This window comes from Crotalus tigris, unplaced genomic scaffold, assembly GCF_016545835.1.
Source record: "Crotalus tigris isolate CLP2741 ecotype Arizona unplaced genomic scaffold, ASM1654583v1 scf7180000018740.96573, whole genome shotgun sequence".
In the NCBI taxonomy this organism is placed as follows: Eukaryota; Metazoa; Chordata; class Lepidosauria; order Squamata; family Viperidae; genus Crotalus; species Crotalus tigris.
Genome location: NW_024097178.1, coordinates 46,501 through 73,060, shown reverse-complemented (window position 1 = coordinate 73,060; position 26,560 = coordinate 46,501). Strand labels below are relative to the sequence as shown.

Sequence of the window (26,560 nt, the reverse complement as noted above, 5' to 3'; positions counted from 1 at the left end):
GTTGGGTAATCCTTGACTTACGACTGGTTGGGTAGTCCTCGACTTATGACCGGTTGGGGGTCACGGCATTAAAAAGGTTGAGAACTACTGCTCAAGAGCAAAAGATACTTGGAATTGCTGCTAGGAGACTTGTAGGGAAAGAAGGTGTTGGAAAGAACCACTTCAACCTCTCTTTCTGACTTTCTCCCCATTAACTTTTATAACATTGACTTTATTATGACACACAGACCTTACAAGGCTTTCAGAGACAAGGTTTTTTTTTTTCCTGTTGACAGCAATACATGCAAACAGTTTGCTTAGAACCAGTGACTTTGACAGTAAGAGGAACAACAATGGAGGCGCCAATATTCCTGATCCTCTTGTTTCACTGACAAAGAGGAAGAATCAGTGAGACAGTTTTAGGATGCTTCATCTGTTGAATTCATTTCAAGACTGGACCCCTTCCCCTCCCCTTCCCTCCCCTGCCCTCCAATTCACAATTTTAAGTTTGTACATATTTTTACAGGCATTTGAATTAAAAAACACAGTCACATCTGGAAAGTACTGATATGAAAATGAAACTTATAGAACAAGCTTTTTTTTCTATTTATATAAAGCATTTCATGAGAGAATGAAAGAAAGGAGACAGAGATAGAGGTATTAAAATTAAAAAAAAAAAGTAGAGAGGAAAGACTTGGAAATGGCGCCCGTGATCCATAGGGCCTCCAAAATTTGGATAACTGCAAGGGAAAACTTTTAGGACTTACACATTGTCTTTTGATGGATCTAACTCCTGCAAGAGAGAGGAAATACGATTTTTCCTAATGTACTTCACAGATATGCATTCCCTTCCTGCAACACAATTGTAGTCGAGAGCCGCTGCAATCTTGTAGAACTTAAAGAACAGGGATTTCAGCTGGAATGCCTCGAGAGGAGATGGACTGCCAACTGAAATGTTATTTGGAAATTCTGGGAGTCCCAGCACATTTGGAGGGATAAAAAAAATGAATGGTTGAGCTAGGTATTCAGGGGCAACAATATTGATGAGAATAGAGTTTTAAAATTATAAACTGTTGATACAAGAGCCTATAATCTTTTTTGACAATTGATCTCATTTGTAATTTTAACAGCATGCTTTGGGAACTTTCTCGGTATGACTACTATGGTGGGCACAGTTAATCACAAAACTCTGATTTACTACCATTAATTCTGACTTCCCAGGAATTTTTGTATAATAGCTTAGCTTAATTTTTCCTTTCATCTGGATGGGTAGGCTCATTTCCAAACACTGAGTTGCAGACTCTTAGCATTTTTATTTTCTATGGAATGGCTTTGGGATCAATGTCAGACGCAGAGGCATTGTTGGGAATACAGATTATATTTGAAAATGGTAGTTCCTTTATAGAATGCTATCTATCCTATTTTTGGTAAAAAAAAAAAAAGATTACTAGTAAACTAAAACTATGAAGAGTGCGGGTTCATGGTACCAAGGAAAATGTCAGTGAGACATTTGTGGCCCCAAGGCCTTTAGGAAATTTACCCATGATCTCTAAGAGAAACTGTTATCCACCCATAACCACACAAGATTAACTGATCTGTGAAGTGGTAAAAACCTTTATTCAGTTAGAAGCAGATCACAAAATCTTTGCATGATCAATGTGACTAAAATATTGAGTGATTTACCAAACGACTGTAACCTCCATGAACCTCTAATAATCTGTAATGGTTAACAGCGAAGAGATGATTTTCATCCCATTAGTACCAGCCCTAAACAGAACATAAAGAGCCAATTGTCTTTGGAAGCAGATGTTAGGGATTGCTGACTGTGCAACAATAACAATTTCTCAGTGATCACTTTCTCTTGAATGATAGAACTATGCACTCTATATTAATCTGCTATTCTCAGAAATAGAGTGGATGTTGGTTCATTGCCCATGTAAAGTTCAGGTATTATTCCGACCGATTTTTCTATATAGAACGAAGTAAAAGTGCCACCTTGCCCTGCTTTTGGTAACAAAATATTTTGGGACAGCCATCAACCTCATCCTACCTGATCAAGGTTAAATCAATTCATCTACAAAATGACTAATATATACTCTATGGTAAGTTACCACTATAGTAAGTTACCACTATGGTAAACAATTGGAGATATTCATCAGCAGTTCAAAGTAAGGTCTAACTGCGCTATGAAATAAGGCCATATAGAATAGGAATCTCACACAGACATCTCAACACTCTCACTAAACTACAGTTCCCAAATGGCTTTGGGAGAAGCAATAACAAATGGGCATAAATCTGATTAAAATTTTGTAGCATAGATTCAGATTTACTATGAGACCCTTCAAATGAACCTGTAGTGTATTACAGTATGGAATGTACTATACATCCCAAAGATTTCAGGTTCATGTTACAGTGTTAGTTTCTTCACCCCCTTGTTCCTTCACCCCCAAGTTATGACTAAGATAAAGGAGGGAGGCCATTTTGATTTCATTGCAAAGTATTTTCCCAAAGAAACCAAGGGAAGTCATAGATTCATCATTAAACACATTCAGTCAAACAGTAATATTCTATAAGATCATCTGAACACTTTGAAATTCTTCAAAAATTACATATATACATCTACATACAAGTATGCACATATACAAGTACACCGGTGACTTTCATTTATCTTCATGGTGACATGTCAATTAAAATATATTTTCATCAGAGTTGCCTTTAGCAGGGTATCAGACTAGGTACAGACCAAATGCAGCATTTAATAGAAGCATATGCTGGGCTACTCATATGTTCATACAGTGTAGGAAACAATTATGCAAACACAAAGCAGAAGGCCTTAAACCTAGAGCCCCTGCTTAGGAAAAATGTAAGGAGGAGAAGGTGAAAGAGGACAGGTCTGTGACTTCTTAAGATCAGAAGTGACAACTTTGCTTTTTTTTTTTTTTTTTAAAAAAAAACTATTTTACTTCTTTCTTTTCTTTGTTGAGGTTCATATTTCATGGTAGCATCGTCAACAATACCTTTGCCAGGTTTTTCCACCTCTAAGCTAAGTTTTTATATTAGCTGCCTGAAAATCTTAAGTTCAATGTGTTTCACAGGTTGAACCAAAGCAGCCACAGATAAGCACAACTGAATTCATGGGACTGTATTTTCACTGATTTTAATATTGAATGTTAGACTATGTATTGCAGCTCCTATGAAGCGGAAGTTTTATGCAGTTGCAATGGGAGCTCCTACTTCTTAAATATTCAGCATAATCATAGTGTATATAATTGATATTGCAAACCATATAAAAGATCTCAGAAATCACTCCACCTATTTAATTTTTTTAAACCTAGATTAAGATTTGCATCATTATTATTTTATCAGTTATTAAATGCCAGAGATAGATTATTCTACTGCACTATTATAAGAGTTTACTCAGAGTAGTGGTGATCATCATAATTACTGGAGGTGCCAGCCTTCTGGGAAAGAAATGGTGAAAGCATTAAAAGCAACCAAAGTGGAATGAAGAGTCAGCAAATAGACTGAGTCTTGCTAATTTCTCTCTGGACAAGGAAAGGATATGAGATGACTCAAAACTGCTCCAGATAGTTAGTCCTTATAAGGAATGATCTCTGGCGGGTTTAGAGCTCTGTGAGATGATATAAATGAGCCATCTTATTTATTTAAAGGGACACTGGGTTCACATATTTCTTTTTCCAATCACTTTTGGAAATTGCTTTTTAACTGCTTTTCCACTATTAGGAACCTTTGGACTGATACATTGTGTTGCACTGATGAATTTCCTTCAATCCTCAGTGCAACAAATTTAAATACAAGTTTAAAAACTTAAAAAAATATTTTTTTGAATAAACAGCAAAAAAGCAATTAAAACTTTGATTTGCAAAGTTACAAATGGACTACGGGATTTTAAATGAGTTTCTAGAATTAATGATAAGAATCCTTGTGGTTTCGTGGGTGTTTGTATGTAGGTCTTTGGTTATTTGGGTTTTCTCCCCCGTAAAATTGGAAGTGTCTTGGCGTTTCGACGAAGTCCCATTCATCATCTTCAGGCTGGTGTTTTCAGCTTCATGCTTCGAGGAGCAATGTGTGGTCTTAGCTGTTTCTTCCTTTTAACTGCCAGTGGGGGTATGAACTGATTGGATGGGAGCTTGGCTGTGTTCTGATTGGGTGGAGGTGTGTTCTGATTGATTAGGGGTTTGGCTGTGCTTTGATTGGACGGGGGGTTGGCTGTGCTCTGATTGGATGCGGGGGGTTGGCTGTGCTCTGATTGGATGGGGGAGTGTTCTGTTTGAGTGGGGGCTTTGTTGTGCTCAGGTTAGTCTGAGTTGCAGGGGGGTTTAAGATGGTGGGCTGCCTTGCTATTTTTTGGCTTCGCGTTCGTGGTCGTGCCTCATCTTCATGGTGGGTGTCAGTTCGAAGCACGAAGCTGAAAACACCAGCCTGAAGATGACGAATGGGACTTCGTCAAAACGTCGCCAAGACACTTCCAATTTTACATGGGAGAAAACCCGAATAACCAAAGACCTACATACAAACACCCCCCAAAATCTCAGAAAATATATATATATATATATATGAAATGAATAAAGCGCGTTCACCAGGAGAGTTTAAAGTTAAAATACTTTAATTAAAGTATTTTACTATATTAAAAGGTTGCCAAGCTTTCGTTGGGAAAACTCCCCAACATCTTCAGGGCTGAGAGACCGTTTCTAACAAGGTGATTCAAACGGGTTCCATAGACGTCTGCACGTGGTTCCTAGACTGTGCTAGCATTCCCTGCTGAACAGCTGATAGGTGGGAGGGGGAATCAGAGTAAAGATTTCTTCTGTCGTTCTCTCGAGCACTTTTGTTCACATTTCCGTCGACCTCAGGGGGTATTGTTAAAGTTATGTTCCGCCCGGCTACTGGCTCTCGTGCAGTGGGGGGATTTAGTTTGATGTCATTGTGTATCCTACCATGGAGGCGGGGCTTCATCGGCTGCAATTTAACATCTTTCCTCTGCTGCGTGCTCCCGTATTTATTTTCGCTTGCATGTACAAGCATCAACTGGATGTGGTATTTTTCAATGTTTGAATCATCCTCCTCCATCATGGTGTCCCCCGTGCTCATCTTCCCTCTTAGGTCAATATTCAAGTTAAATCCCCCCCATTTCTGTGAGCAAAAATCTGTTGGTATTTGGGCAGATTCCCCGCTCATGTTACTTTCCCTTTTATCAAGCGAACGGGTCGTCATCACATGTTTTTTCTCCCCTCTCTGTATGGGATATCCACCTTTATTATTATTATGGGTAGTGCTAAATTTAGTGGTTCTATCCTCAAATTTCTTAAGCGCTCCAATGTCATTATTGTTGTTTTCTCCAATTAAAGGGGGTGTGGTTTCCTCTTGATATTGTTGGGGGGTTTCTGGGTAGGCTATATCAGATTGTTTCTGGTAGGGAGGAGGTGTAGCTCCTGGTTTTGAATGTTGTGGATGTTGATTGTAAGGTTTGTGATATAAAGGATGATGGTTTGAGTTCCATTTTCGTAGCGCTTGTTGTGCTGGGTGCAAGTCAATGTGACGATTGATTGAGTTGTTATTCGAGAACCAGGCTTCTTTTAGCAGCCGACCTCCCTTCGTGGCATCACTGGCATCAATTAAAGTATTTTAACTTTAAACTCTCCTGGTGAACGCGCTTTATTCATTTCATTTATAATTATGCCCGGGAGTTGCATTTTCACCATCATTATTGAATTTTATGATCGAGCAGTACTGCTCACAGCCAGAAAATGGGAGAAATTGACAAGATGCATCTCAGCAGCTTACCGCAGAATAGCGTTCCTACACACCTGCGCTCGAGAGGACCTCCCACCCAAGATGTTAAGAAGGAAACCTGTTATTGATACAAATGAATGCATACAAGCCCTCCATCGGTTTCAACGCCAGACGGTTAAAGCCCTTATTAACGACCAGCACAGACGTGTAGAAAATTTAAAAAAATGGGCTCTTGAACTTCAAAGACATTGTAACTTGACTTTATCAGAACACCACTTCCAAGCACTGAGTCATCACATCCAAATGGTAGCTAGAAAAACGAACCAAGAAACAACAGCACACCTCCAACGTAAGATGAATGCCATACGTAAGTCCCAATATAGTAATTTTACCAATAGAGTGGTTTGTAACCTCTCTTCCAAACCTCTGACCAACTCACAACTCACCCTACTGCAACGTGATACTAATCATAACCTTATGGATGCCTACCCTTTAGATTTTATATCTGCACTGGAGCCTGCGATGCATCATATGGGGACAGATGAAGACACCAGAAATTCCATTAGACAACAGATCACAGGGCTACTAACTAACCACAGGTACCATCACACCCTATCTAGAGAAGAAACTGGAGCTCTTACACAACTTAAAAGAGATGATACTATTGTCATACTTCCTGCAGACAAAGGTAGGGTGACTGTTATTATGGATAGAACACTGTATACAGCTAAAGCACTTGAACTCTTGAATGATAAGTTGGCCTATAGAGTAATTAAAAAAGACCCCTCAATAACGCTCAAAAATAAAATCAACAAACTGCTAGACAACTTTAAGCGTTGTAAGAAGATCGGAGATGACACCCTAAAGAGGATACGTCCCTGTGACACGGCCCTTGCCCGTTTTTACGGTCTACCAAAGATCCACAAGGAAGGTACCCCCCTTCGCCCCATTGTATCATTCAGGGGCACCCCCATCTCAGGACTAGCTAAATGGCTTAGTACCCGCATCAACCACCTCGTAGATGGCAGTAACACCATGGTCAGATCTGCAGAAGAATTTTTAACTAGAATTAAGACCCTTAGGGTGGAGGATGATGAGATGATGGTGTCGTTCGACGTCACCTCTCTCTTCACCTCCATTCCCCAGGACTTAGCCATCTCTGTCCTGAAAGAACGTTTGACACCTATGAATGAAAATCATCACCAAGATTCCCTTCAGACGGAAGACCTCGTGAAATTGATAGAAATATGTCTCCAGACTTATTTCACATTCCAAGGTACCATCTATGAACAAATAAAAGGAACCCCGATGGGCTCCCCCATCTCCAGTATTATAGCTGAGGTAGTCCTTCAACAGCTTGAACATAAGGCTATGACTTTATACCAACCCAAATTTTGGGTTCGATACGTGGACGATACATTTGCCATTGTCAAAAGACAACATGTAACTACATTTATGGGAATATTAAATTCCATCTACTCTGACATAAAGTTTACTGTAGAGGAAGAAAGACACAATTCTCTTGCCTTCTTAGATGTTTCCATCCACCGTCAACCAGATGGATACCTACATACGAAGGTATTCCGTAAACCAACCCACACGGATAGAATCCTCCATTACCAGAGTAATCATCCTGTTTCCCATAAAATCAGCTGCATAAAAACGTTATTTAAACGCGTTGACTCCCACTGCAGCACGGATGAATATAAGAAAGAAGAGAGGAGACACCTCTTCCGTACGTGCATATATAACGGTTATCCATTAAAATTTATCAAACGACATTGTACAACTTTCCAGCACCAGACCACCCAACGAAGAAGGGATTCCCCCCTACAAAAAACACGCATCTCCCTCCCATACATAAGTAACATCTCAGAGGCCACAGCCAGACTACTAGCACCCCATGGTATAGAAGTAGCTCACAAACCTAACCAAACCCTACGATCAAAAATTATGCGTCCAAAGGACCCCCTACCTACCATGGAGAAATCTGCTATTGTTTATAAGATCAACTGCAAAAACTGCGAAGGCAACTATGTGGGAGAAACAGCCAAACGCTTGAAAACTCGCCTCCACGAACACAAACTGGCCATAAAACGAGGCGAACCACACTCACAACTTTGGATGCATATGGCACAACAAGGCCATCAGTTTGACTTCAATAACACCCTTATCATAGCCAGTGATGCCACGAAGGGAGGTCGGCTGCTAAAAGAAGCCTGGTTCTCGAATAACAACTCAATCAATCGTCACATTGACTTGCACCCAGCACAACAAGCGCTACGAAAATGGAACTCAAACCATCATCCTTTATATCACAAACCTTACAATCAACATCCACAACATTCTAAACCAGGAGCTACACCTCCTCCCTACCAGAAACAATCTGATATAGACTACCCAGAAACCTCCCAACAATATCAAGGGGAAACCACACCCCCTTTAATTGGAGAAAACAACAATAATGACATTGGAGCGCTTAAGAAATTTGAGGATAGAACCACTAAATTTAGCACTACCCATAATAATAATAAAGGTGGATATCCCATACAGAGAGGGGAGAAAAAACATGTGATGACGACCCGTTCGCTTGATAAAAGGGAAAGTAACATGAGCGGGGAATCTGCCCAAATACCAACAGACTTTTGCTCACAGAAATGGGGGGGATTTAACTTGAATATTGACCTACGAGGGAAGATGAGCATGGGGGACACCATGATGGAGGAGGATGATTCAAACATTGAAAAATACCACATCCAGTTGATGCTTGTACATGCGAGCGAAAATAAATACGGGAGCATGCAGCAGAGGAAAGATGTTAAATTGCAGCCGATGAAGCCCCGCCTCCATGGTAGGATACACAATGACATCAAACTAAATCCCCCCACTGCAACGAGAGCCAATACTGCCGGGAGAGGGCGGAACATAACTTTAACAATACCCCCTGAGGTCGACGGAAATGTGAACAAAAGTGCTCGAGAGAACGACAGAAGAAATCTTTACTCCGATTCCCCCTCCCACCTATCAGCTGTTCAGCAGGGAATGCTAGCACAGTCTAGGAACCACGTGCAGACGTCTATGGAACCCGTTTGAATCACCTTGTTAGAAACGGTCTCTCAGCCCTGAAGATGTTGGGGAGTTTTCCCAACGAAAGCTTGGCAACCTTTTAATATAGTAAAATACTTTAATTAAAGTATTTTAACTTTAAACTCTCCTGGTGAACGCGCTTTATTCATTCATTTATAATTATGCCCGGGAGTCGCATTTTCACCATCATTATTATATATATATATATATATATATATATATATATATATATATATATATTTTTTCTGAGGTTTTCGCGGGTGTTTGTATGTAGGTCTTTGGTTATTCGGGTTTTCTCCCATGTAAAATTGGAAGTGTCTTGGCGACGTTTCGACGAAGTCTCATTCGTCTTCAGGCTGGTACTTTCGGCTTCGTGCTCTTAGAAGCACGAAGCCGAAAGCACCAGCCTGAAGATGACGAATGAGACTTCATCGAAACGTCGCCAAGACACTTCCAATTTTACGTGAGAGAAAACCCGAATAACCACACACACACACACACACACACACACACAAAAGATGAGGTTTTGAAGGCTGGACACTAGAGGGAACCAGAAGGAATTTAAGATTACAATTAAAGGAGAAGAATACTTAAATTTGACTAAAACAGAATGAAGCAAAATATTTTAACATTGAATATGTTGAAGGATAGTTTTGAACAATCAACCCAGAATTTAATTTTAAGAGTGTCTGCTTCTATAGACAGACTGTGTTTAAATATATCATGGAAGAGTTTTAGGACATTATTTGAAGTGACTAAAGAACAAGATTTTTAAAATAAAAAGAAGAAATACAAAGTTGGTTTTTTGATCAAGGTTACAATAGATCTGTTCTTATCTCTGCTAACTCTTAATGGGTTTTGTTGATAAGGACTGAAACAATGAATTTTTAAGGATTTTTTTAAACATAGGAGATGAGATTTGGAAAGAAGGGATAATTTACTGTATTTTAAGAGAAAGTGAGAAATTATTAAAATTGTTTATACTTGCTGTAATGAAGGGAAAATCATTTCATTATATATTTCTCTTTTTCTTTACTATATTCTTATTTTTCTTTCTTATTTGTCTTTTCATTTTTTTCCTTTTTCCACTATTTTTGATTTTTATTCTTTTTTTTAGTTTGTTAATAAAATTATTTTAAAAAATACCGGTGGTGCATTATGCCCCATCAGTTGAACCAAAAGGACTTTTGTCACCTTTCCTCTGAATTCTTCATGAAAATTCTTTTTCTCAGAAAGAAATTTTATACAAGGACACACTTCCTGTGCTGCTGTGCCAAAGACAGCAAGACCACTTTACCTACAGCGCCCTGTATTGAGGAGTGTTCTGTCCCAATAATTTATTTGGGCCTGGTGGGTGTCCTGATGTTTTGCTCTGATGACCTGCAAGACATTGCCATCTGCTCTACTGCACATCAATGGCTGACATTCTGAGGAATCATTATTCCTTATGTCTTGATAGGTTTAGTCTTTAAAGTGCCACAAGATTCATATTGTAGTTGTAGTTGCCACATTAAGATCTTACAATAGACTATTTGAAGGAGAAAACCTAAAAATCCTTTCATTTTAATATTTTGCATTTTTTTAAAAAGTAGTAAATTTATGAATAAAGGCCAAATATATGAAAAAAGGCACTCAACTGATGGACATTTTATGTAAAAAAAAGTGGCTCACATGAGGAATCTGAGTTTCCTGCTATCTCCTAAGAGCCACAAATAATTCAGCTCATTCAGTCTGGTTGCAGAATTAACAGTTTTTTCAGACCATTTGACCCTTATTTCAACCTTGGTGATTGAACATCCTATGAAATTCAGCCAAAAACATCCTAACCCCATAGACAGAAAGTCTTTGTGTTATACATAGGTAATGCTTCTTAAGGAAGCCAACTCTTAAAATAGGTGGATGGTAATAGGTTGGAGAAAACTGGCATCAATTGTAGGCACATAAAACTGCGTTAAAACTGCATTCCAGTTTTCATATTCCAGTTTTCTGCCAATGTTAAAAAGAAGATGGTGGACCAATATTCTCTATTGATATCTTATCTCATCACTGAGATTTTCAACATTAAAGTAGTTCCTGAGAATTCCTTTATTCTACTTTGCTTCTGGAACTGTCTGCAGCACCAATTACATTTTTTACCTCCTGCAGTTAAAATCAAGGAAACTGGAGTAAGTCACCAGGACTGAGCTTGAATTGCAGGAGACTTGAATGACCTTGTTACTCAGATTCTAATTTCCCTGAATCTATAGATGGCCTGTAGCTTTACAGAATGGATAGAAGAATTGCTTCCACATCAGAAATATTCTGTGCCGTTAATGAATCCTATTGCTGTGCTTTGGAGCAATTATAATATTCTGCACATTTTTGTTCATTTTATATTGCATGATTTAAATCTGCATTGAGGGTTCTCTTCAGCCAAAAGAAAAGATACAATTTTGTTGGGATTTTTTTCCCCTATTGCGTGCTTTGACTCTCAATTAATCCAATTTAATTTCAGCAAACCCCATGGTATACAAGACCATCTTCATCCAATTGTTTCAATAATTTGATCCACTAAATAATAAACCTTATTTACATGAGCCGGCCTGATGCAGGATTAGCATTATTATTATTAGCATTACAGAGACAGTGGCTGTAACACACTGTCAGTCTTATTGAGATCTTCTGCAACTGAACAAATTAATTCTGAGTCAATCACTGCTGAAGATAATACTGCAACATCTCCTGAAGAGGTGAGGCGCAACCTATTTCCCATTGATTAGAAATCTTGCCTCATCTCATTTTTGCATTCCCTGGACACTCCTCCATTTTGTGATGCCTTGCTATCATTCCTTCAACTTCTTCAATACATATTTGCTGTTCTTTCCTTGTGCAATGTATAGGGTTCCCCCCCCCACCTTTACTGCAAAACAAGGATGGTGACAAGCAGAGCTTTTTTTCTAAAAAAAAAAAAAAAAAAAAAGGTGCTGGAACTCACACACGTCATACAACCCTCCTTGCCTACTCTACAAGGTTCCATCCAAAAAAGGTGCCGGAACTCCGTTCTGGGCGTTCTATGAGAAAAAAAGCCCTGGTGACAAGACTACCAAGTTTTGCATTCCCCCATTAGCCATATGGAGGGGCCTTTCATGATATTTCTGATTCATGAGCTGTAAAGACACATGTGGAGTGGCATGACTGAAAGTCTGGGTCCAGAGGTAGAAGCTGATGCTGATGGAAATGCCCTTACAGGCAGCCCAAAACTGTGCTTTTGATGCAGGAGAGAAATTATGCAGTTCATTTGTTTATATGGTAGCGGGACTGGATTAAGGTCAATGAAGCCCTAAGCAGAGCCCAACTATGGTGCCCTTGGCCCTTCCACTGCTTAACTGAAACATTAAGGCTCAATGCTGAAAACCAAAGTCAAAGGCAACTGTGAAAGAATTAAGGGCATGATAGCTGGAAGGAAAAAATGATGAGGTGCCCTCTTCCCTTGGTGCCCTAAAAACATGCTCTTCCTTTGCTTAATGGTTAATCCAAGGGTGAGTGGTGGACCCACACAGTGTAACCACATGGTTTATCTGCATGCGTAGCTACAATCAAAAGAGACATCAAGAAGATGTTGCTATGTGGATTAAATACTTCAGAATATACTTGGAAAGACTGTCCATATGCTATCTGTGCTTGCTTTTTGTCTTTTGTCTGTATTGGTAGTTTTATTTTATATCACAAGGTAGTAAAAATAGAAGTGTGGTTCATCTGTTTTGGCAAATCCATCCTCCAATGTTATTCTAGCATTTCCCTCTGAAGTTCATTATTATATACAATTAGTATGCGTGTCTATTCCATTGTCTTGTTTCCTTCTCTATGCCAATCTCCATAAGGATTAATCAGATCACAGGTTTTTCTGGATCATAAGTTGTTATTTTCATTACCTTAACTGTCTCTAGAACTTTAGCCTGAATATTTAATGGGAGGACTTAGGTATAAATAAGTAGAGAAATAGTAAGAAATAAGGAAAAGAGAAGAAACAAATGAAAAGTATGTATGTATAGGGGCACACTTGGTGATCAAAGAAGTCAAAGTGGTGGCCACAAAGGTGTGTGGAAATTCCATCCATTTTTAATGGGTGACACACATACAAACAGAAAAATCTTCAATCGTACCATTTCAGCTGCCAGTTTGACTTATTTAACCACTCCTTACTATACCCCTCTAAGAGAAATATCAAATCAGAATCAAAAGTTTTGTTTTTATGAGGAATGGAATTCCTGTCTCTCCTTTCAATGCCTTCTGCTCTACAAGTTTCCTCATCTTTTATTTATTTATTGAATTTATTTACTGCCCATCTTGTAGCAAACAACTCTGGGTGGCAAGTAGAAGGTTCAGAAAATCAGGTAGTTTATGATAATTGTACGGATATCTTATCTTGGTGCAGATGGGCATAAGAAGGAGCACCATGTATTACAATCCTTATTATTACCATTCCTTAGAATTCCCCATCACTGCAATGGCTTTTACCCAAATGATTGTAATTAACAAAACAATGGCATAACAACAACAACATCTGCCCGAGCTCTTCCTGCACAGCCCACATGATGATCAAACAACCACAAAAACCACATTCCCTCCCTGTACCACCCACAACTGCTTCTATTCACCATCAGATGGTTCTTGCTGTTCCAAGGCAAGGGGAGACCAGAGGCAGAAACAAATCCAAACACTGAAACGTGCAGCCTCCAAACACGCTTTTCCTCATCCATGCATAAGTCTTGACACCTTTTGTTGCAATCACAGTGAGGAGAATTTGGTAGAAGATCACATGGAAACACCAGGTTTACTTAAAAAAAAAAAAGGTGGGACAGAGGGGGAGTTATACACTACGTACCACACAGCCTTTCAGTGAGGCTTTCTCTTTGCATTTTTGCCAGCAGTTCAGCCTTGTCAATTAAGCCTGGCTGTAAGGCAGAGGAAAGTTGAAACAGCATTGCTAAAACATCCACTCAAGGATCCTCACTTGCAGTTTTGTTCTGTAAGAATCTTGGCTTTTTTTTTTTTTAAGTTTAGCAAAGAAAGGGAAACCTGCCTTAATCTTCTGCTTCATTCCTCTTTGATGGGACAGGCAAGGTTTTTTGTTTTTTTTATTCATGTGCGAGCAGAGAGATTCTGAAGATGGCCTTGAGAAGGTTAGATTTTAGAGAGGTAACTAAATAGGTTCACTTATTTATTGTTTATATTTTCCCAATACAATGTTTTATTTTTTTTTTTGCTTTCTTGACTCCTTGTAAAAGTACCTGATTCACCAAGATACCCTTTCCCCTTTCCTATCACATCACACCCAACTGGCGGTAGACAGATGCAACAATAAGTTCATTTGATGTTTGAAGTGGGATGCTGAAGATTTTTTTTAGGAGCTGAATGGAAGAGCAATGTTGCCGAAAAGCTATTCCTTTCTCCAGGAAAAAATAACAAGAACAATACAAAGCTGTAGAGAAGATGTAGGGGCCCCACTGGACTCCACTCTACCATGGCACTGGCAACTGTTTGAGATCTATATATAATATATGTTTATGTATATTAATTTATATTTATATATGTATAATATGTATATTTATAGGCTTGTTTGTACTTGTCTTAGCACACTGTCCCATTCTCAGGTCTCGATTTGGGGCAATTGGTCCTGGGGACAGGTTGAACAGAAGGGGCCAAGGTACAGAAGAAGCCAGAGATCAAAGTAAGACCTAGGCCTCCCCATGCACAAAACATGGACCAGCCGTAGCCATGACTGATGTCATCAGGGAGTCCATACAGGTACCGGGGGTATCGGGAGAGCTCAAAGTTGATTCCAGCTACACATGTACACAGTGATATTATGCAGAAGGTTCCTGGAGGAGAAAAAGAAAAGAAAAAAGAGAGAAAAAAACCAAGAAGAATGAATTAGTTAGAATTATCACAATAACTCTTTGCTCTTTTTTTGCCTACAAAGAAAGTAGTTGGAGAAAGCATAGGAAAATCAGAGATGGATGACTCAGGAATTTTAGAATGCCACTTAGTTAATTTAAAATATTTTTATTCTATCTTCAGTTTCCAAGGTAATTGCCCAAACTTAAAATATACAACTAATAATTAAAACAGTAAGTGTCCAAGATAATGGCCCTTAGGGTATGATTTTATGGGTCAATGGATTGATTGGAAACTCCCACTGATTCCCACTACAACAGCTACTGTTTAAAAATATGTACTATTCCAGCCAAAAATTTAGAACATCTAGTCAAATACAGTAATCATAATTTAAAAGAAAAAAACCTCACAATCCAGTGGATCTAAACTATACTCCTTTGGAGGACTTCATAGTTTGAGTACGTTTAGGTTTGCAGGTTTTCAGGGAATATAATATCGGTGGCACTTTCATCTTGAACATGTCATCCTTCTGATAAAGCTCTTTTTTGTCAATGAGAGGCAATACTGTCCCACCCTAAAAATACTCTGATAGCCATCCAAAAGCCCATGATACTATACATTACACTGGAAACATCAGAAAAGTATATTGGAAGGCTGCAGTAGCAAACAACTTCCATATTATTGCTCATGTGCTCATTAGGATTGAATGCAATTAGGATTGAATGCAAGACTTTCTTGTACCTTTGGTGAACAGCTGAGTTTCTCAAAACTCATATTTGCTACAATCAATTTTGAGGAGCATCATTTATATCATACTTATAGATCCATCTGAGAAGCTTAATGAGAACTGGAAAAAACATGGTAGAAGCCAAACTGATGGACTGGAGACTGCGTGGTTTTGTGTGCTGCCTGCATCCCACGGATGGGGCTTTGCTTGTTTGTGCGGACTGGGTACTGGCATGCCGTGGCCCAGTACCAGTCCAGTCCACAGACCAAGGGTTGGGGACCCCTGGGCTAATGGATATTCTGAATAGCCAGCTATTATTTCCATGCAATTCCAATTAACAATCAGTCAATAATAGGAGAATCTCATTTAATTTTTGCTTGTGACCCACCATGGCAAATGAAATATGAGTCAATAAAAAGGTGATTCATATTTCAGACCTCACTAGGAAAGAATATGTTTGCATTAATAATTAAAACCTCTGGTTCCAGGTTCTACTGGCAGGGTTAAATGATGATTCTCTTAGGATAAATCAACTTAACTTTCTAACTTGATTGGTTTGTGATTATGATCCTATATGACAGGGGTCTCAAACTGCCGGTCCATGGGCCGGACGTGTCATGCAGAAGCCACGCCCACCCCATTGCTGGCAATGGCAAAACTGTCCCAATACGTTGCATGACGTCACATGACATCGCGAGTTTGACATGTCTGCTATATGAGTACGGTAGCTCTTTCTTTCCATTTCAATGGAGATAGAGCCATGTTTCTGGTACGGCACGAGGCTTGAAGCTGGGTCTTCAGTATACCACTGCTGCCATACTGCTGGATTATATTCCTTTCCTTTTAAAATTGTACTTTAGAGCAGAAACTGTGCTTCAATAACTTAGTGAATTTATGTGACTTAAATGTGATTTATCAGACTTAACTGTATTGCAAATGGGGAAGAATCCCAACTGATGCCCTGTGAACCAAATAGGGAAGCACAGCAAGCCAATGCAGTTAGCTGGCTGAAATCTCCTCACTGTACCCAGATATTCCTAAGCAATTCACTTGATTTCTCACGTGGGGTCCATGTGTCATCATCACAGCCCAAATCCTAGCTGATTTTTGCTGACTTTCAGATTTTTGATTAAAAATAGACACAAGCTTAGTTCATACAATATATTTAACAAGGCCAAGTAAATGTGACATGTTAAACTTGGTTATTATTAACTTCAGTAGTTTTAGGGGAATGACCTATTTTTGACTTACTGAGTTCTGCAAAACAAACCAGTTTATTTAGATTATAGTTCAGGGTATGATACAAACTCAAAAAGAATAATTCAATTAACTAGGTAAAGCTGGTGTTTAATTGCAGCCAGTAAGGTTGCTTGAGTACAGATAATTCAGCACTTTCCAAGGTAACCATAACCATAACCTCTACCATCTTTTTTCTATTTTTTTTTCTTGGTATAAAAATGTAAGTGTTTAAATATGGATTAGGAATCCTGCAGATACTGTTGAAATTTATTTTGTCTGTCAGCCCCAGCAATGTGGCCCAATGTCCAGGGAATTAGATCTGGGGAAAATGAGTTTCAAGTCATCCTTCACCTCACTGATTGACTTTAGGATCATTTACTCTCTCAGTCCGAACTATTTCATAGAGTTTGTGGATAGAAAAAGAAATGGAAGAAGAAATCTTATATTTGTTGCCTTGAAGTTCCCATATTTGTGTGTCTCTCCATCCACTGATCCTTCTATCTTTCTATCTTTCTATCTATCTATCTATCTATCTATCTATCTATCTATCTATCTATCTATCTATCTATCTATCTTTGAGATGGTATTTGGTTAAAATTCAACTTAGCCAAAGATCTTGTTCCCATGTGACAAAATGTAGATAATACATTATATTTTTAAAATAAATTCAAGTATTATGATGCATACAAACATTTGGACATAGTCCACCCTCCTACCTACCTCTTATGAGATGTGTATGTTTATAGGCTATACATCCAGCAAGTACACTCAATAATTCCTGACATTTTTTATTTATATCATGGAGAAATATCAGGAACACTCAAGCAAAACAAAAAAAGTGGATCTGACCCATGAAACACTGTCTCCTTTTTAGCTTCTTAAATTATTCCGTTATCAAATCATTGAAGAATGCAGCCCCACTCCCTCCCTGCTCCATTGTGAGAAACCCTATTCTGCTGAAGCAGCTTTGCAGCAAGCTCCTTCTGTGCATGGATTAAATGCCTCAGCAGCACAAGGCTCCTGAGAGCTCTTTATTGTTTTGGCACACACTTGCATAGAATATAAATGATTGTTTAATTACACACTATAGTCTCATCACTGGCTAACAGACGGGCATGTGACAGACAAGGTTTAGTTTAAATCTGCCCTTATTTATTTATTAAACTGCTTTGGAAAGAGCAAACAGACTGATTGGCTAATACAAGGCTGATGTGCTTTGTGAAATCATAAATCCTTCATACATTTTTACTGAAAAGCCAAACCAAACAGCTTCCCCACTGCTATGGATCAGAATAGAGAACTAAGATCCTGTTAATATGCAGAACCTGGGCCAGTTCATGCAGGTTGTCAATTCAAAAGAACAGCTGGCATTCCTCCTCAGTTTTGGGTAGGCCAATAGTCATGCAGAGAAAACTCAGTGTGAACTCGACTCTAGTTTGAGCCTCATCCATCCCCTTTATGGAGAGACAGTTTTTAAAAATGCAATAACAATGTCTGAAAGTGTCTGTGGCAATCTTCTGCCACACGTTGGCACAAGCTGGTTTGGTACTTAGCAACCCAGGTTGGCACAAGCTCACCAATTGTAATTTGGCAGTTCCATGGCCTTTTAAAGGGTGTCAGTGATTTGGGGGAATCACTGTCAGTTCAAACTCCCTCTTTCCAGCTTTCTTGTGCTGCATCCAATAGCAATATTTTTTCTCTCCACTGTTTTTCTCTATTGCAGTCAATAACCCAATAAATGAGAGTAAGAAAGTAAATTTATGAACTTGGTTTTCTCCCATATTAAAGGGCTATCTCCTCAACTTTTTATTGCTTTATTTGGCAGACAGAAATCCCTTTCTGTGTTTTTTTATTTAAATTACTGCTTTGTAGAGATAAATTATGGCTCTGAAATCAGAAGACAGAGAAAACAAGAATAACGTCTCTCTATTTCTGTAGGGAGCCATGGAGATGACCTTGAAGAAACTAGCCAGAAACCATTAAAAGAACAGCAGGTGCATCAGGGTGAAGGAGCAATAGAGCTCAAACAAGGCACATGCTTATAACAAATTTGGAATAATTTGCTAGAAATCTGGGGTGGAATGATTTCATTCTATCCTGACCAGTTTCAAGGACTTGTTAACAAGCTGAGAGATGAACTGACGACACAAGGCACCCCAGATAATTTGGAAGAGCTGGTCTAACCTGGTATGTTAATAGATAGTTATTGTAAGAGTTGAGGTATAGAAGAAATAGCAACAAAATCTCTCTTCCTCTGTAAATTCCTCCCCCCCATTTGCCTGGGCCTCTTTAAAATCCAATACTGGAGTCCCAGCAAATTGGAGCAATCAAGAAAACTTTGTTCCAGGAGAGAATCAGAGAAGAAATATCAGATTATGCCTTTGCAAGGAGCTTTCAGACATCTAGCCAGATCTTGTACAGCTAAAGTTCTGAATGAACAAAATGTTGCACATGTGGATCTACAGGCTGCACAGTAAGCAAATGTCAAACTTGCTCAAGGCCACAGCTTTGGGAAACTTTGCAGGTTCTCTTCCTCTTCATGAGACCCTCAGACAATTCAAGAGAACTCAGACAACAGGCAAGCAAATTTTATTATTCTTGTTACTCTTTCTTTAGAAGAGTATTTAGAAAGGTTGGAAAAAACAACTCTCGGACTTGGGGGCAACAGCCAATTTTATAGATGAGCTGCAGCACAAAAGTTTAATTTATTGATTTAGATGCTGGAAAGGCCAATGCTGGGTTAGAACAATTGATGGGCAGATGCTACAAGCTGGGCTTGGGTTGTAACATGCTAACCCTTTACAACTGAAATCATACAGAATTCTTGCCACTCAATGTTTTTGTTTCCTTACAGATTCCCAATGTGCTGAGGATTGGTTGACTACAATTACATAATCCAGATGTGCATTATGAGCCAAGGACAGTTTATTTTCCATCAATGAAATGTCAACAACACTGATTGGAAGCTTTTTACTCTCATCCTTCCACATACCTATTTGGTGCATTGACTCTCCTACCTTACCAGAAAAATACTCTGACTTTGTGGATATGTTAGAGGAGGAAGAAGAGGCAATTGTATCACCTCTCTACCAGACATGTAACTACCTTCAAACTGAAACCAGGACTCCAGATTCCAGCTAGACTTACCAGATTCTACTCAAGAATTACCCACACTGAAGGAATTGCTGGATGACAGTTTAAGGAAAGGGTTTATTCAAACTTCCTAATCCCCAGTGCCTATACTAACAATATTTATCCCTATGGGAGATGGTTCTTGAGGACAGTACATGATTATGGACTCCTGAACCAGATAATTGTTAGGGATTACTATTCTTTGCCTCTTATTTCACATACCCTAAGCTTTTTTTTCAAAAGACGTGAAGCTGGACTTGAGAGACCCTTATAATTACATAAAAGAAGTACACAAAGACTTAATGGCATTTGTTATCAAATAGAGCAAACTCGAATACAAAGTACAGGTAGTTTCTAACTTACAACTACAATTGACATCAGAATCTCAGTCATCGAGTGAAGCAGGTATTAAGCTCAATGACTGTAATCTTGGCACTCCTGGTTGCAGTCTTTAAATGATCTCATGGGCCATTAGGCAGCTGCAGTTCCAAGTAATATCTCTCCCTTTCATGTTATTTATGGTTTCCGTCCTCATGCATAGTTATAACTCCATTCTGGAGTTTTTGGAATTCCAGGGGAGGCAATGGTTAGCTAAGACATCTCTAGAGGAACAAAGATAACGACACAGCTAACTCTGAATGACCGGTGATAAGCCTAGTTTTACAGAATCTCCCTGGACAAGGAGAGGATGAGAGATTACCCACCTGTGTCCCAAATGGCTGGCCCTCATGGTGAGACCTCACGATAGTAGTGACCCAAAGGTCTAAGCTCCAGGAATTAAGAGAAGCCATCAAGCTTTCAATCACAGAGGAACCTTTAAAGACACTGGGTTCATCCAACCTCATTTCCTAAACATTATTGGATTTATAATCATTTTAAAGTTAAAGGCGCCCTCCCAAGCCATAAGTGTAAAAAATTACATGGTGAGTAAAATTTCATCCAAAAATAGTGGTTAATTTCATTCTGGAGTATCTGTGCATACTGAATGATAGGGGAGACACTAAGGAAACAACAGGAGCACATGCATTGAGAGCCAGCTTGGTCTAGACTCTAGTGGTTAAGTGGGAGACTGTGAGTTTAAGTCCCACCTTAGCCATGAAAGCCAGCTGCGTGATTTTGGCTCAATCACTCTTAGCCCAACCCACCTGACAGAGTTATTATTGTTGTGGGGAAAATAGGAAGAATAATAATAATAAAGGTGGATATAAAATAAACAAACAGACAAACAAACAAAATATGCATACCTTATGCCCAGGACAAAGGGACAGTATTGGAATGAGAGTTTAGCTCCCCACTGACTCTTTGAGATATATGAGGGAGGGATCAGAAAACATAGTCAGACTTGCAAGATTGTCCCAAAGGTGCTTTTTCGAAAGGCACTGAACTTTCTTGGATTTTTCCTTGAAAATGTTTCATTTCTCATCCTTCTTGAGTTTTAATTTCAGTTTGGGACAACCATGACCTGAGAATCTCCATAGAGACTTGCAAGATTATATTACTAGTTCTAGTAATAGCTCTATTACTATATTCTATATACTTTCTCAATAAAGTATAGTTTTATTGTTGTGAGATTTGTTTGCTGATCTGTACAATTTCACAGGAAGAACATAGGAACAGCAAAACTTTACTGACAGCTCCATCTTAGCCCAAATGAAAAGTAACAGAGAAAGTCACCAAGAAAGAATGTTGTCAGGATTTGCTTATCATTTAAAAGTTCTTTACAATGATCTACTTTTTTTTTAGAATGACTGAATTTATGCAGATAAAAACAGTGGGATGTGTTTATGAAACAGACATTTTTAAGCAAAAGCAAAAAGAGAAAAAAATAGTGGAATTAAAAACCATAATAATTGATTCATACAAAGCAAAGGCTACTCAATTTGAAAATTCTGATACTGTGCCCCCCACGATCCATTTATAAAGTCTATTTGTGTAAAAATAATGTCAGTCTGTAAACAGCCTGTCTTTTCCCAAAGAGAGATTGACCATCTTAGCTGGGGGACAAGGAAGAAAGTCTGGTTTCAACATGTTGCTTCTAGAGATACTTTACCATTTGCTCTCCTACTTGTCTTTTTTGTTTCTGCTTCATATTTTTCATTTGGTCTTTTAAAAACCTTTTTCTTTTTCTTTTCCTTTTTCAGTGTGCAAACTTCTATACAATTTTTGTTTTCTTTTTTAAAAGTCTGTCTCAGTTTGGATGGATGGATGGATGAATGGTTTTACCTATGGAAATAGAATTTTACATATGGGTTTTTGATGTCCAATTCCTTTATGTCATCTTTAGTCATTTCCTGAAATGTAAAAGGCCTTAGACTTAAGTATCTAAATAAATTGAGCAATATACAGTCAGAACTTTTTTTTTAAAAAAAATATCCTTCATAAGTAAAAGCTTTTTACTTAAGGGATAGATTGCTTAGATACTTATTAGTAGAATATGAAAATCTACAAGGATTTTGATTAATGTTTCAATATTTGTAGTGGAATATGAAATAAATCATTCAGAACTATTTAATTGTTTAAATAACACTGATTTTAATGAATTTCCTGCATTTACTAATTCCTATGGGCTTACTAAGGATCATCAAGGTGTTTTTCACAGAGGTTTGAATGTCTTTTCATTTTAGTTGTGCATGATTTAATTATGTCTGGACATTTTAATCAAGTTTTAGGTCTTTTTCAAGACTCTAATATTGTTCTAGCTAATTTTATTTCCCCTACAGACTTCACTGTGAATATATAAATTGTTCTTTTTTTTCTGAATTGTTGGACAACTTCATATAAATAAGTAGGCATTCAAGTTAGCAAAAAGATGTCATGTTTAAGTTTTATGTAGAGACTATGTTGCTTTCTGTTCACTTATGCATTTACTGACACACAATTTAGCCAGGATGACTATTTCCTAGATGGATCTGTAGCCTTCCAAAGATAATACATGATGCTCTCTTTTTTTTGGATATACTTTTATGTCTTTAGGAAATTATAAATACCACTAAATCTATGATTGGATCCTGCAGCCTTCACTGTGATCATAGATCAAGGACTATCTGTATAGCAAGAGATTACTCTTTGATGATGAAAGACAATACTATCCCAGATGCTAATACATTTGCTGCCTGCTTATTAACTGACATTTAATCAATCTAATGGAAAGACTGTTATTTCCTCATGTCAAGGTTTAAAAACTGTGTTGCCTTTCATATATATTACATTTTGTATTTGTTTTCACTGTATTTCTTCCTTTTTCCTATTCGAAGATTAGACCAATAGAAATAAATTAAAAATTAGAAAACCAATAGGGAGGATTCAAAAAGTTCCAACTCTAACTTGTCAAGTTCCTCTGATTTCTTATGATTGTTTCAACAGCAATAAGTGTAATTATATTTTTCTTATTTTGAAGATCTCAGGAACACAGCCCATTCATTTCTTCTCCTATTGGAGAAGAAGAAGAAGCCTATTTTTAAATCTGAAAAAAAAGGAGATTTCTATCTCTAAATCTGACATTTTTTAAAAAAAAAATCTTAAAGGCCAATTTAAGAATAACTGAAATGTGTCAGTTTGACAAGTTTGGAGATGGAACAAAAGAGAACAGGCAAGAACTCTGTTTACCACTGTAAAAATTCTTTGTGAGAGTATGCTGATTTAGATGTTGATTTCCTCGGCTTGACCCCTTCTTTTTTTCTGAACAGCTCAATGAAATATGAAAGCTTTTTCATCTTTTCCTCCAGAATATTAATTCAAAAAATGTTTTCAGGAGGTCAAACTGTTACATTTTGGAGCAAAGGAGTTATTTCAAGTTCATCGCTAACAGAAATTGTTCTGGTTTAAACTATGAACAGTTTTATAGATTTAGTTCTATTTTTAAATTCACATTTTGTTTTAGTATAAAAAGGCACCAGTTAATTCAGAACTCATTCATGTGGGAAGACTATTAATGGCATTCATATTAGGAAAATGACTTGCAGCAAAAGTAAAATAAAAGTAGGATTGGCAGTATTGTGTAAAATAAAAAGTATAGTAAAAAGTTAATGGTGGCAGGCATGCATCTACCCATTTTAGAATGGAAAAATATAGGATTGCCTTGATGTTACTTTAGTGTGAATGAGTTGTCCTGATGTTTTCTCAAAAATTCTGGGCTCCTTAATAATTTTCTTCCTTAATAATTAGAATTTTGGTCTAATTTAATATTTTGGCCCTCCGGAAGAGCCTAAATACATGGCTTTGTCACTTGGCCTGGGCCCCCAAAAGGAACCTGCTGCATTAGGAGTGGCTGATGAGTTAGAGAAGATTCTTATCCCCAGACTGCCCATCATACTGGTTTTTAACCTTTAACTTCTTTATTCAATTTTTCTAATTTTAACTCTTTTTAGCGCTTTGTAACTTTTTATTATTTTAAGCTATCCAGGGTCACTATCAATGAAGTGCATGGCATAGAAATTAAATAGATAGATAGATAGATAGATAGATAGATAGATAGATAGATAGATAGATAGACAGACAGACAGGGAAGGAGAGAGAGGGAGGGAGGGAGAGAGAGAGAGAGATTTTTACCCTACTTTCCATCTCCCATATGTATTAAAATGGACCCTGAAGTATGGCAGCATTGCTAGCACAAAGTTTGTGAAATTGTTCAAAAACCTTTTGCTATGTAGGGCCTTTGTCTTTACATTCTGGTAGGGAAAAGGTTCTTAATTCCTTTTTTTTCACCAGATATACTGGTGAAAGAGAATCAGATGGAAATGGGATGATGTTCTAACTTCTTCATCAAAATCTTTTACGTAGCAAATTGTGCAAGCATTATAGAATTATAGATCTGAAGATTAGCAGCCATAAATTACTGATAATAGATAATTGACAAAGATAATATTTTCATGTAGACCAGTGGTTCTCAACCTGTGGGTCGGGACCCCATTTGGGGTCGAACGACCATTTCACGGGGGTCGCCAAACAATGCAGTCTGCCATTTTCCCCCCCTTTTCCTTAGCTGTGCTACTCCCTTTTATTCTATTGGCTTTTGAAAGCCAATAGAATAGACTCTCTTGAATAGAGTCTAATTCTATTGGCTTTCAAAAGCCAATAGGAATTGTCCAGGCTGTCTCTGCCCTGCTGAGCCCGCCAAAAGTCCCATTCTGCAAACGGTGCTGCACCAGTTGAGTAGTCGAGTAGTCCTCGACTTACGACCGGTTGAGTAGTCCTCAACTTATGACCGGTTGGGGGTCGCAGCATTAAAAAGGTTGAGAACCACTGATGTAAACAATCGCAACGTTGCTTCTAACAACTTTCTTGCTTTGACCTGCTCATGGATGCTGCTGGAGAAGGGAGAATGTAAAAATGAGGCGTCCTTGATGTTCTCTGAGCTTGATTGTTTTCTTGCAAACATTTCATTACCCAAACTAGGTAACATCATTGGTATTGGTGGGATATGCTGTTGTAGGCATTCATGCAGGAAAAAAAGTTGCTCCTTGGTGGAAGTATGCCTACAGGCAAACTTTTCCCATTTGTGTGCTGTCTGAAGCGTTTGATGCCCATATGTGGTACCAATAAAGGAGAATATTTATTGCTCAGGGTTGAAATGGGAGGTCCTTGGTGCTCTCTGAGCTTCATTGTTTTCTTGCAGATGTTTCATTATCCAAATTAGGTAACACTGGTCATCACTGATGATGTTACCTAGTTTGGGTAAAGAAGCATCTGCAAGAAAACAGTGAAGCTCAGAGAGCACCAAGGACCTCCCATTTCAACCCTGAGCAATAAATATTCTCCTTTATTAATGTAAAAATATGATTTTTTCCCTGTGTGAAGCAGGGGTGAAGGGAGTTTTGTTATTCAAGGCGGAAGGTAGTGACTGGATAACAGTTTCGTACTTCTCTATTGGAAGGGAGCCCCAATTGACTGCTCTATTCCTACTTGTTCCAGCTTCTGATGGAGTGAATACAGCCAGAGGTATGGCTTCAAAACATTATGGAAAGACTGGAGAATAAAAACTGTGCTACGCAGAAATGCCCCTAGACTTTCCTGTGATCTACCATCAGTGTAAAGGTTACAGTGTTGTGTGAAAGGTTATTTTTTCCTTTCCTATATGTGATTGCCTACCTGAAAGCAGCAAAGAAGAATCCCAAGGCATGGGAAATGACATTTGATATCTTTCCTTTTGAAGTTGGCTCTGAATGGTTTTGTGGCAGTGCAAAGTTGAGGACATCCTGGAAACTCAATTGGGGATGACCTCTTAAAGCCTTCAATAGCCATCAAACAAACATAGCATCTCCACTGCTGCAACCCCACCTGGGAGAAAACTACACTAGTGGAATTGCTACCAGTCAATTAATGTCATATAGTCTCTGTCAGGGAAAGGGCAGAAAAAGTAAAAGTGATTTTTCTATTTCTTGGCAATCCGTTTTTTTTTTTAAATATAGCTTGATTTATTAAGCTGTAGATTTTTTTTGACCTGGAACAAAAGCTCAGATCAATCAGATTTGCCTGCTCAAGTGCATGTTTCATATCTTATGAGTCACTTCATAGCTTACGTGGGCGTTTGATTTCTAGGGGGGAAAAAAAGAAGCAATAAATTCTGAGAATATTTATGGAGGATAGGAAAAAATATGTAATATTTAACTATCTACTAGAATGTAGAAGGATAATAAATTAATTCAAGACAAGGGTATGTGTGCTTGCAATCTACTCAATTTCTCTGAAGTAATCAACATATATTTATCCTATTCCAAAGGTGGCCAATGTTATGTTATGGTTAATTATAGTGCTCTACTTCAGTCT

The 26,560-nt window shown here is 38.2% G+C and overlaps 1 protein-coding gene across 1 annotated transcript in view; it reads right to left on the bottom strand.

Moving 5' to 3' along the window:
- Positions 1–14,070: 14,070 nt before the first annotated feature.
- Positions 14,071–26,560, bottom strand: part of LOC120313632 (transmembrane protein 178B-like) — a 35,665-nt gene continuing 23,175 nt past the window's right edge. The window contains exon 3 of the mRNA XM_039355727.1: positions 14,071–14,681. Within this exon, the coding sequence (XP_039211661.1) occupies positions 14,431–14,681 (251 nt within the window). The 3' untranslated portion in view covers positions 14,071–14,430. The remainder of the gene's footprint in view (positions 14,682–26,560) is intronic.